At 49.4% G+C, this 11,929-nt stretch overlaps 1 protein-coding gene across 1 annotated transcript in view; it reads right to left on the bottom strand.

The window, feature by feature from the left end:
- Positions 1-1,125: 1,125 nt before the first annotated feature.
- The window catches only part of TFCP2L1 (transcription factor CP2 like 1), a 47,511-nt gene continuing 36,707 nt past the window's right edge, over positions 1,126-11,929 (bottom strand). The window contains exons 9-15 of the mRNA XM_063109917.1: positions 11,058-11,106; positions 10,881-10,974; positions 8,557-8,647; positions 7,403-7,506; positions 6,144-6,286; positions 2,151-2,202; positions 1,126-1,208 (exon numbers count right to left, since the gene is read on the bottom strand). Of these exons, the coding sequence (XP_062965987.1) occupies positions 1,162-1,208; positions 2,151-2,202; positions 6,144-6,286; positions 7,403-7,506; positions 8,557-8,647; positions 10,881-10,974; positions 11,058-11,106 (580 nt within the window). The 3' untranslated portion in view covers positions 1,126-1,161. The remainder of the gene's footprint in view (positions 1,209-2,150; positions 2,203-6,143; positions 6,287-7,402; positions 7,507-8,556; positions 8,648-10,880; positions 10,975-11,057; positions 11,107-11,929) is intronic.

Raw genomic sequence — 11,929 nt, 5'->3', positions numbered from 1 at the left:
AAAAACTAATTCCTGAGTCTATCACAGTTATTGATACTAAAGTTTTCCCATAGTTAGGCCACTAAGAAAGGCAATCCATTACTTCTGCATTTGAAAGGGGGGGGGGGGAGTTAATCCAACCATTCCAAAGCAGGCAAAATACCCTAAACATATCCCCTACAAATGAAAAAAGATTAAAAGTTTAAATGAGGGCTCCCACAGAAAATACAATGTCCTTAGGAAACTAGGCAAATTTATCAATGGTTAACCAAGGTCTTCTCTAAATTGGATTTTGTAAGTCCATCCAAGAGGGCCTGGTATTATGATGGTCAAGGTCATTCCTAGTTCTACCCAATACTGCTTAGGAAATAAAATTATACCGAAGTAACTCAAGAAGAAATCATTTTGTTCGCATCCCTTTTCTACTCATGAGAATATGGCTGCAAATAGTCTTTCTACTCCCAGCCCACCCACCCCCCAACCCCTCAAAGGGCATCTGTGAGACAGGTCGTACACGTACATTGTGCTGCCTACCATGCCAGTGCTGAGATACCAGCACATCTCTGGGCTTTGCAGCAGCAGGTCTTTAGAAACAAAGTAATGGTAAAAGAAGCAGAAGGCACTGAATAACTCCACTCCCATCAATTTATCCAAGAACAGGAAAAACAGATGCCCACCAGGGTCGCTGGGAAGGGAAGCAAAAATGGAGACGGGAAAACAGGGCAAACCACCCTGTAAAGTCAGCGGTGCTGGGCATGGAGCCAGCTAGCAGAAGAGGAGGTGAAGGTACAGGGTAAGGCAGAGCTCTCTCTGGAGGCAGCAGAGTGGTCAGTACCAGTGGCACCAAGATACCCAATGAGCCTCCAACTAAGGGCAAGGGGTTTCAGAGGAGATGCCCCCAATGTTTGCCTCTTTAGAATCTCAGGATTGGGAAAAAGAACAAGGAATTGATCAAAGGCTGGAGGCCAAGAAGAAGGGAGAGAGGAGCCACTGGCTTTCTGAGCACCAGATTGCATCCATGGGTTTCGGCTGGTTGATGGTCTGCAGCTTACATAGACTGGTCAGGGTGCCTCCTAGCCTCAGCGTGCCAGGTGAGGCTGCAGCTTACAGTGGTACAATTTCTACATCCAAGGGTGTTCCACGGGGCTGGGAGTTGGAGGCAGGTGCATGTCCTGCTTCTGATCAGAGTCCACATTTCAGGATGATATGGTAGCCGTCATTGCTCTCAGCTGCAAGAGAGAAGCACTGGGCATATTTCACTGGAAGAAAGGCACAGTTCCACGGTATTTGGGAGTCCCAGAAGGCTCAGTATTAGGGTATCAGCAGAGATCACCAGAATAAGGCTGTGTAAAGCCAAGTGTGCTGACAGAGCAGGGATTTCAATACATGCCTTGTGTAATTATTTTTTGACAATGGGCATTTCCACCATAGCCTGAGCCCAAGGACACAAGGCCCTATGTCCAAGGAAGCTTTGGACAAACAGTGGTTCTCGGGGATGCTACAGCCCCCAGCCCCTAAAGGTACTCTGGCTAGATCCAAAGAAAAAAGGTACATGTGATCTCATCAACGGTTCAGGGTCTCTGATCCAGTCAGAGGGTTCCCTCTGACATACCCCACACACTCGCCTTCCAAGCTCTAAGGAAGGTCACAGCAGGTCTTTTTCTACCTTTTTAATAAACACGTGCTCCTGGCATGGGAGCTCTTTCTCAGCAGAGCGCAGGCAGGCTGCTGTCCTTCCAGGACTCCATCCTCAGGTAGGCCCTCACGTTCACCCCACTCCCAAGTCCCTGACCTAACGCTGCCTGCAGACTCAGCTGCTATATTCCATGTTTGGTCTCCAGAATGCTGGAGACCGTCCAGGGAAATTCAAATGCATCTTCATTCTACTCAGCCCTGAGTTCACGGAGAACAGATTGCCTGGTCCAGGATTTCCCTTTCAGAAGTGACTTTGGGGCCAATCTCACCAGGTCTGGCATTTCTAGGGCTAAGCTTCACAGGAAGTTTGTGTTCTTTTTCCCAAAGGCTGTTTCCAGGTAAGCCTCCTCTGTAGGCGCCACCATGCAGGCAGGCCCCACCCATGCAGCTGGCTCTCCCCTAACCCCACTGCCCAGGCATCCGGAGCCCACATGCTTCTATTAAACAAGAAAAGAAAGAAGAGTTGGGGGCTTTACCTTTTAATGTGCTGAGGATAAAACAAGATTCATCTTGGAAATTCTGCACCATCTGAAAGGCACAAGAGAGAATACTATTCCTCACAATATGAAAAGGCTCAGTGACACGAAGCCCAGCCACTCACAGCCATGACACTGCCACAGCGTCCACAACAAAGGCAGGATCACGGTTCTGCTACAATATTCACCGAGAAAACGATGACACAGAATCAACATGTGACACGGTTGCAATTTCAAGTAACAGAAACCCAAACTTAAAGGAAGGGAAGAAGCCCAGAAGGGAATCAAGATGTTGCCATTTAATAGGGGACTGTGGCTTCTGTCTGTTCTTGTTTTGCTTTTTCTTAGTTACTGGGCCTTCCAATCCCCATAATATAAACATCACAGGATGTGTGTGTCTATACAGTTGGCCCCCCATATCCATGGGCTCTGCATACCAGGACCGAAAATAATACAAATTAAAAACACAATACAGTATAACAACTACTTACACAGCATTTACATTGTGTGAGGTATTATCAGTAACCTAGAGATGACTTAAAGTCAGATGGGAGGATGTGCATAGTTTATATGCAAATACCACACTACTTTATATCAGAGACTTGAGCGTCCTCAGATTTTGGTATCCTTGGGGGTGCTGGAATCAACCCCCCACAGATACTGAGGGACAACTGTAATAGCAACAGGTAAATAACTAAAAATAAGTAAATAAATAATTTAAAACTTGGTAATTATTAGGATATGCATATCGGCATCCTATGAGGACAAAATATAAAGGCAGGTGCCACTCCAAGTGCCTACAGATGTGGCAGGAAACACAAGTACTCACAAGCCACCTGTCTGGAGTTCTAATTTGATTAACCATCCAATGACTTTGCACAAGTCAACCTTTTTTTCTTCCTGTCTCCAAAGCCCTATCTGTAAAATGGGGCTAAACCAATGATAAAAATATAACCAGGATGTAGAGCAGTGGGAACCGGCATCCACTGCTGGTGGGGGTGAGAATCTCTAGAAAACTGTTCATGTGTATGCAAAAGATATGCACAAGAATGTTTAGAGCAGCACTGTCTGTAGTAATACAAAACTCAAAACAGACCCAGCGTCAGTCAACAGTAGCAGCATGAGCCAATTATGATCTAATCATGCCTGCTGCTCAGTGGTGCCAAAGACCCCCAGCTGTACACCTCAACAGGCGTGGATCTCAAAAACATAATGAGGAATGAAAGAAGGTCACAGAAAACACTATTATTCCACTTACATGAAGTTTTAAAATAGGCAAATTCAAACAATACCTTGAAGAAGAACAAGGGAATAATTAATACAAAATTCAGACTAGCAGGTGGAAATGACCTCACAAAGGGGCTTCTGCCAACATTCTAGTAACCCAAAAGCAGGTACATGAGTACTTTATTCTTTAAACTGTACAGGTAAGTTTTCTTTGCACGTGTGCTGTATTTCACAACATACGTTTAAAGAATATTAAACATATAGACAAAACACAAACACTAGCCAATACAACAGCAAACCCCTTTCTAAATTCAAAAAATACTACTGACATTTTATTGCCTCCTCTGGATTACTGCTTCAAATCTTGCAAATCCATCCACCTGTCGACCCCTGCCCCTCCCCGCAGAGCCTAACAATGCGTGAAGTACATTTATTCTATACTGCTGGCCTGCTCAGCGTAGGACTCTTGGCAGCCCAAGCAGTTGGGCATGCCGAGCCTTAGGCAGAGCCCACATGGGCTTAATCAGTAACTCCCTTGTTTAATTAAGTGCCCTTGCACCCCAGGGGCCGGCTCTGTGGCTGGCCAGGCTGCCTCCAGCACTGCACGCAGTTAAGAACCAAAGGTTTCCAATTGATTTGAGGTTAAGAGGCAAGGAGACTGGAGAATAAGAATCGCCTACTTAGCAAAGGTGGCATTTGCGTTCTGCTCTCTGCTTCACTTGCTTGACTGCCTGCTTTTGAGGGCACAGGGCATGCTTGAGAAGGAACTTCCTTCAGGGACCCATGAAATTGCAAGGTTTCCCCACATTCTTGGCTTTCGTCTTCCGAAAAAGAAATTCATTCTGAAATGCAAAGTGACAAGCCTTCCATGCCACCACAGCTGCCTGCTGCTCAGGGCACTTCACGTTCCTGGCTATTCTAAAGTAAACTCTCAAGTTAGGAACTTAGGGCTCCATTTCCCTTATCTGTAAAATGGGGGTTAAAAAAAATAGCTGTGTTAGATTTGAATGTAATAACATAAAAGGAATTCTGAACTGGTGACAAAAACAGCAAGTTGCAGACAAATGTAGAGCTGGATCTTTGTTGTGTGTTCTAAAAACCCACACCTACACACACTAGGGCACACACGCATGCATAGAAACTTACCCGGCAGGATCACATTAAACCTAATATAAACTCCTCTAGGTAAAGAGTGGGGAAAATAAGCATTTTTCACATATGATTTCTGTAGTTCTATATTGCTTGACCTGTACTAATAATTATGGATTACTTTTGAATTAAAAAGGAAGGGAAAAAACCACCTTGCCGACCTCTAGGATTGAGATGAAACTCCCATGAACATTAAAGGGCTCTGTCAGTTATAATGACAAGTGGCAACAGGATCATTACTAATAATGACAACTTATGAAATATACAGATCATCAAAAGCCTTACACTTTTAACAATGCCAAATCTAAAGAGATCTCCCCACCACTTGCTCCCCAAAATAACAAGAGCCTAGCATGAACACAGTCAATTATAAGACACGCCAATTGTTTAGTGACTCCTGATACCTGACACTGTTTTCTCATTTTATTCTTGCTACAACCTGCCTGATTGGTGTAACCATCCCCATTATGAAGATTTGGAAACAGGCTCAGAGAGGTTACGTAAATTTCCCCAAGGTCACTTAGCTATTAGGAGGAAGTTCTAGGTGGGGACATCAGTCCAATTCCAAAGCCCACATTTTCTCTACTTTTCCCAGTCACTATTCCTGTACCCAGTTTCCTCTATAACCCTCTACAAAAAGGATTTCAGAGTTCCCAGAATTGGCTTAGGATCTACTAGGGTCTGAGCTGGGGGCTCAGGGTTTCACTTCTATTCCCCCAGCACAGATCTTCTTTTAAAAGCTTCATTTTAGGAGGGGTTGGATTCCTGCTGGCTCAGAGCACGGGCTCTGCAGCTAGACTACCTGGGTTCCCACCATAGCTCCACCCCTTACCAGCTATGTGACTCAGTCTCTCTGTGCCTCAGTTTCCTATCTGTGAAATGGGATAGTGATAGCACCCACCTTAAAGGGAGGCTTTCAAGGTTAAATGAGTACTATGTGTACACTTAAAACAGTAGCCAGGACACAGTAAGCACTCAGTAAATGCTGGCACTTGTTACTATTAAAATTAGGAAGAAGTGGTGCGGGATAGAACAAGCTTAAAAGCCTCTGTTCTACAACATGCGAAGAATTCCTAAACTTTTGGGCAAGCCTGTTCAATAACCCTATCCTTAGCCATGTGTGGGCACAGTTCCAACAGGGCACTGTTTGATAGCTGAGCCCTCTGCCTGCAGCTGCTTGTGCCCTGCACAGGCTCCGTTGGCAGGGACAGACCCAGGGTCGCTGTGGCACCTTCACTGTTTAACAGAGACCTCTGCTCTCTTCTCCCGCAAGCCACAGCTTCTCCGTCACCCACACCCCAGAGCCCATTTCACCCCCCTCCAGGGCCTGCCACCCCCCCTGGGTAAGAACCCTTCTCCTGACTTCCACAGCACTGACTATAGACACCTGCAGGGCACCCAGCCAAGGGTGGCTACATAACAGCATCCAGACCCACACCCACACCTAGACGTGGCCTCACAACCCTCCCTCACGCACTCCAGGCAGCCTCTGCCTGTCATAGCTTTCACATGCATGCTGCCAGGATGCATTTCTGGGGCAGATGTCCTGATGTTCCTCCTGTCCTGAGGCAGTGCAAAGCCTCAGTCACCAGGGCTGGGCTGGGTGGCAGTACTCACCTCATTGCTCACCACCACATGGATGCCTGTGGGTCCCTGCCAGTAGACCCGGTGAATGTGCTGGGGGGAGATGCTGTACAGGTTGGCAATCTTCTCAATCAACTCCAGGGTAGTCAGCTCTTCCAAGAAGATGGCATGGTACACTGGAGGAGGGAAGAACAAGCGCCTGCTGTTTAAGTGGCCATGAAATCAGCACAAGCATGCCCACACTCCTCCACCCCGCCCTGAGAAATCAGTAACTTGTTCGTAAGGATGCTCACGCCCAGAGTGATTCGGCAGGCCCGGGCTGTGATGGGCACCTGCTGGAAGCCAAGCAGCCAAGAGCACTGGCACCGCGCCTCTGTGCAGCCACTGACAGGTAAAAAGATGCCATATGTGGCTCTTTATTCCTTTTGGTCTCTCTTGGGACACTTACATGAAATGTGGAGATTCCTAGACCCATCCCAGACCCAATGCACCCAGTGAGGGGTGAGTATGACCTGTGGCCAGACGTCACCATGCTTCGAGAGAGAGGGGAGATCCTGTGTCCCCTTCCAGTCCTTCCTCTGTGTAAAGGTTACTGGACAGCTGTGGGTGTCAGAGTGAAAGTGAGATGATTGCCACTTGCCAGAAGAAGAGAGAAGGTTTGATCCTTGCCATTCCCCACAACACAAGCCACACTCAGCACTGTAACCCAAGGGAGAAGAAGTGCACTAGGAGGCCATCAGCAAGTCAGAAGATAATGGTGACATTGACACTGGAAATGCAAAACCCAAACCAGCTGGGTAGGAGCAAACTCCACAGGTGACCCAGGGTGGATTACTCAATTTTAAGGGGCCTTGAGTTCCTCAAAAGTAAATGCAACTGGATTAAACTTGAGGTTCCTAAACCTCTCCCTCAACAAAGAAAGCTTTGGTTCAAAAATACCTGATCGGAAGCCTGGTATTTTAAAAATGCACACACACAGGCTGGCTCCCTTCAAAGGGGTGACAGAGGCCATGGGTTTCCAGCCACCAGACAGAGCCTCTTTCCCAGCATTTAAATAGGCTGTACTAGGGTGTCATCTGTGCTGCAGGACCACCCTGAGGTCACATCACTGAGCAGGTGCACAAGCTTGGCTGCACTTTCCACAAGTGTGGGAATCCAGAAGCCAAGAAATGTCCTTCACAGGCTGACAGCCGAGAAGCAGGGGTGAGGGTCTGGACATTCATGGGACCGGGGCTGGAAGCCAGGCTGCCAGTCTGAACGTTTGGGTCCTGGCTCCACTCCCCACCACTCACCACACAGACTGCTGTCCCCAGTGCCATCCTGCTTCTGCTGTGGGGGTGCTTGGTTCTGCTCCAGCTCCTGGCAGACATAGATGGTCATCTTCGGCCTCACATTCCTGGCAGGAGGACAGGAAATAAATAGCAGGTGTGGAGGACACCAAGCTCTGTTGTTCCAGAATGTTCCAGAATATTCCAGAACATGAGACAGGAGCAGCAGTGGTAGGATGGCTGTGGGGATGCAGAATGTCTTTCATGGGGGGTGGGAAGGGGCAGAATCCTGTCCAGGTGGACCTTTAAAGGCTTCTCACAGGCTTGACTGCAGGCAGAGGGATAGATGGCCACTCCCAGGTCCTGCAACCTGCCAAGCGGGGTTCTACCCCAGAACACAGATCTCAAGATATGAAGGTTTTTTCAGGGTGATAATAGAGCCAACACCATCTCTGGCTTAGTCTGTGCCCGGCACTGTTCTCAGAACTTCATATGCATAACTCATACCATCCTCACAGAGCCTGCGAGGGAGCCACCACCACTGTCCTCATTTCATAGACAGGAAACTGAGTCTCACGGGGTTCAGGGCTCTGCTCTGTTGCACAGTTCACAGAGGCCAACGTGGGATGCAAACCCAGGCTCACTCACTCTTGCACTATAAAACTGTGCTGTCCATATGTGGCTACTAATGTGTAAATTCACTAAAGTTAAATAAAAATTAAAGCTCAGTTTGTCCACTGCCTTAGCCTCAGTTCAAGTGCTCCAAGTCACATGTGGCCAGTGGTTCCTGTGCTGGACAGCACAGCTACAGACGCTTCCACCATGGCAGGAGGTTCTGTGGGGCAGCACTGCTCTAGAGTCTGCCCTGAAGGCTGCTACGTGATGCTGGCTGTCCTGGCTTCCCTCAGGGAGGAGGCAGCTGGGAGCCCAGGACCACACAAGCATCTGAGAACCTGGCCCCAAGGGTCTCGTCGCAGTGCCTCACTGCCACACTGCAGCCTGTGCCCCTCCCACCCCACTTCCTCCCGCACTTGCTCCCACACTGCTGGAAGGTCCCCGCCTGAGGAGCCACGTCCCAATCAGCCCATATGCTGTCCAAGAGGCTGAGATAGGGGATTCCTACCACACATGCTGGGGTGACAACCTCTGGGCAACTATGTTGAGAAACCGACACCCACCTGCCTTTGATAGCATTGAAGAGCCGGATCCCATCCGCGGGGCCACAGATTTGAACCAAATCATCTCGGGACATCTTCAGCAAGTCAGCACCTAGACAGGAAAATGGGACTGCTAGTTACGTGGGACACAGAGAAAGAGCTCCATCCCCAAGGACTTGCAGACTCCACACAGGTGGGGGCAGGGAGGAGCCAGCCTCAGGCTCAGTGGGCACCAGCCATCCCATGGAGAGAGAAACAGCACAGAGCTAACCAACAGCAGAAGATCACAGCCCATGAGATTTCAGAAGCTAACTGGCTGCTGCTCACAAAAGTGCATGGAACAGAGGTCAACTCACCGCATGTGTCTGCCTTCTCTTGCCTCTGTACTTTCTATGTGCACAGATTTTATCGCATGTAGGCACTGATGACATGTGCACCTCTGTATACATAAGTATAAAGCTTGCTGGATGTTGATTATATGAACTCACCTGCGTACTGGCACCCAGATCAAGTGGCAGAACATTAACAGCCCCAGGCAGGTCTTCATGCCAGCTACAGCCCCCACCTCTGGGGAACCACCCTTCTGACTCCTAGCAGTATAGATGAGTTTTGCTTGTGCTCTGAAGTTAACAGAAATGGTACTGAATGGCAGGCATTCGTCCAGGTTTGGCTTTCCTTTCCCAGGTTATGTTTCAGGGCCCACTCATGATGAGTGTGGTCAGATCATTTGTGCCCATTATTATCCATTAATTGTCTCAAGAATGTACAACCACCATGCATCCACTCTCTGCTAATGGGCACAGGCTTCCTGTCTGGGGCTATTGTGAACCTCTCGCCCGTCTTTGGTCAATATACGTGTGTGTGTCTGCCAGGACATGGGCCCGCATGCATTTGGCTACAGCAGACACTGCCCAACCATTTCCCAAAGCCTCATATCCACATACAGTCCCACCAGCAGTGTGCAAGTATTGGCCCACGTTTAAAGGAACACAAGAAGTTGGCTATCTCCCAGGGACAGAGGAGAATGGCACGTGAGAAGCGAGCACAGCGTGAGGACTGCCCTTGCCTCAAACCCACAGGGTGCCCTAAGGCCTGGTGCCCATGTGGACTCTCCAGGATACAAATATGGGACCAGCTTTCTGCTGAAAACATGCCAAAGACCACAGTTCCCATCTCTTTTCTCCTGCCGTGGTAAGATACAGCTTTGGCACAACAGCTCCCTTTCCACAGGGAGTAAAAACCAAAATCCTTCACTGGTCTATGGTCCCCTGACCTGCCTGTGCCCCTCGGTGTCTCTCTGACCTTACCTTCTCCTGGGTCCACTCCGCCCCAATCTGAGGACATTGGGCAGGGACCACCTTGTGGCCTCTGCACTTTCCTCTGCTTGGAAAGCTCTCCCTACTACGCCCCAGTGCCTACTTGGTTAACCCCCTCCGCTCACTGCAGCCTTTGCTCAAGGACACCTTCTCAGAAAGCCCTCTGCTGACCTCCCCACTTAAGACCACAGACAGCCCTCCTCCCCAACCCAGCCCAGATCCTCCTCTGAGCCCCCCTGCCCCCAGTCACAGATGGAATGGTCACACTGCGTTGACATGAATGAGTGATTTCTGTGCCTGCACTGACTCCCGAGGACAACCTCATTGTCTGACCCTCCTCATACCCTCCAGCCCTAGCACAAAGAAGGCTCTTAGAGACGCTGAGCTAAAGATAAGTGGATGCTGTTTTTCTTCCACTGCCACAGGTGCCCTTGTAAACTGCTCCTCTAGTTTTAGCTACATCACTCCCTGTCACTCTGGATGGGCTCTACTTAGTGGCAAGGCTCACTGCTCAGTTCACCTTTGTAGCCACAGCAGCTGGCTCAGGACTTCTGTCTGAGGGCCCACCGGTCAGGGCTTCAAATACCTTTCAAAGAAGGAAGAACCAGCTTTCCTGCCCTGCCTGTGGCTTCACCTCTGTCTCCCAGATTGTGGCTCTGGAGGCAGGTGATGGGCAGTATTTTGGTAGGAAAAGTGCAAGGAAGCCCTGTCAAGCATGCATCATCCTGCTTGGCTATGGGGATTATTCCTGTGCACACCAGAGCCCACACACCTCTGCAGGAGAGGGGATCTTGATAAAGTCACCCAGATAGTCCCCTAAAGTCACATTTGACTGGGAACTCCTAGGGGCAGCATCTCCAGCATTTGGCCCAGGGTCAGAACACAGGAGCGAGTGAACCCACACTACTCTGGGTCTCTAGGAGAAATCCACAGCCCTGCAGGGGCCAAGGGCAGGTCCTGGAAGGTGACTGGCCTTCTTCTATGTTCCCATAATGCTCGTGGGTTTTAGACACAGTCAGAGATGCTCACCCGAGAAACTGGCAAAGAGCCGGCAGAACTGTGAGAACCTGTTGTGGTGCAGCCACTGCTGGGCGTCCTGGATGGAGGCTGACGGGAGCAGGTGCTGCGGGCGGAGAGGAGAGGACTGAGATGACCGTGCAGAGCCCGCAGAGGGACCGCCAGCCAGAGAGCCACACAAACACTTACGTCACTGCCCAGAGGCAGGGCCTCCACCGGGTGGGTTGGGGAGCTGTTGCTGCAAAGGAAAAGTGACAGGTGATGAGGACAGCGGGAGCTACTGGGGACAAAGCAAGGGTCCCGTCTCCCATCACCTAGCCTGGTGCTTTTAATTCCCATCAGGTGTAGGACTTGTTTTAAATGAAATGGGTCCTCAAGAATTTCCTGAGTAAGAGAAACATCAGCAGGAGCCAATGCTAATCCCTCAAAATCCCTGATTAACCCTTCAGCGTAGACATGAAGTTCTGATAGGCTACACTGCCCTGGCCAGCGATAACCCTCTACCCAAGAAGCCAGCAGCAACAACTGAGACCCCCTGATCAGAACTCCCTCTCCTCAGTTTCCAGCCCAAGCCCCAGCCCAGGGGAGGGGAAGACTGACCTCCTGGTCAGCCCTCCTCCATCTAACTGAGCACCTGGGAAGTACGGCCAAACCAAAAGGCCACCAACCAAACACTCTTCTACATGGTGACAGTAGAGGGCAGAGGAATACCACAGGGCATTACTTTGCAGTAACTAAGCACCCATGGTTTGGCATCCATCCAAATGTTTACAGAGTGCTGGGCACTGCACACATGTTCCTCCCAATCCTGTGTGGAATTCTCACTGAGGCTCAGAAAGGTTAAGGAAGCTACCCACAAAAGGTATAGATTTAAGGCTACAGCTGCCTGACTCTAAATATGACAGCCCACCCCCACCTCAGGAGGACTCTTCACCTTGGTAAAATCGAGTTCACGAACAAGTTTTTCAGAACAGTTCTCTGTCTGCTAAGCAAGGGCTCCGAGGAAACTGGAAGCACAAACCACGCTCTCCCTGCCTCCACCCTGCTCCCCCAACAAGACA

The sequence above is a fragment of the Cynocephalus volans genome, chromosome 1 (genome assembly GCF_027409185.1).
Source record: "Cynocephalus volans isolate mCynVol1 chromosome 1, mCynVol1.pri, whole genome shotgun sequence".
NCBI classification, from domain to species: Eukaryota; Metazoa; Chordata; class Mammalia; order Dermoptera; family Cynocephalidae; genus Cynocephalus; species Cynocephalus volans.
Note: the sequence above shows the minus strand (reverse complement) of the source record. Positions and strands in the feature narration are given on the sequence as shown.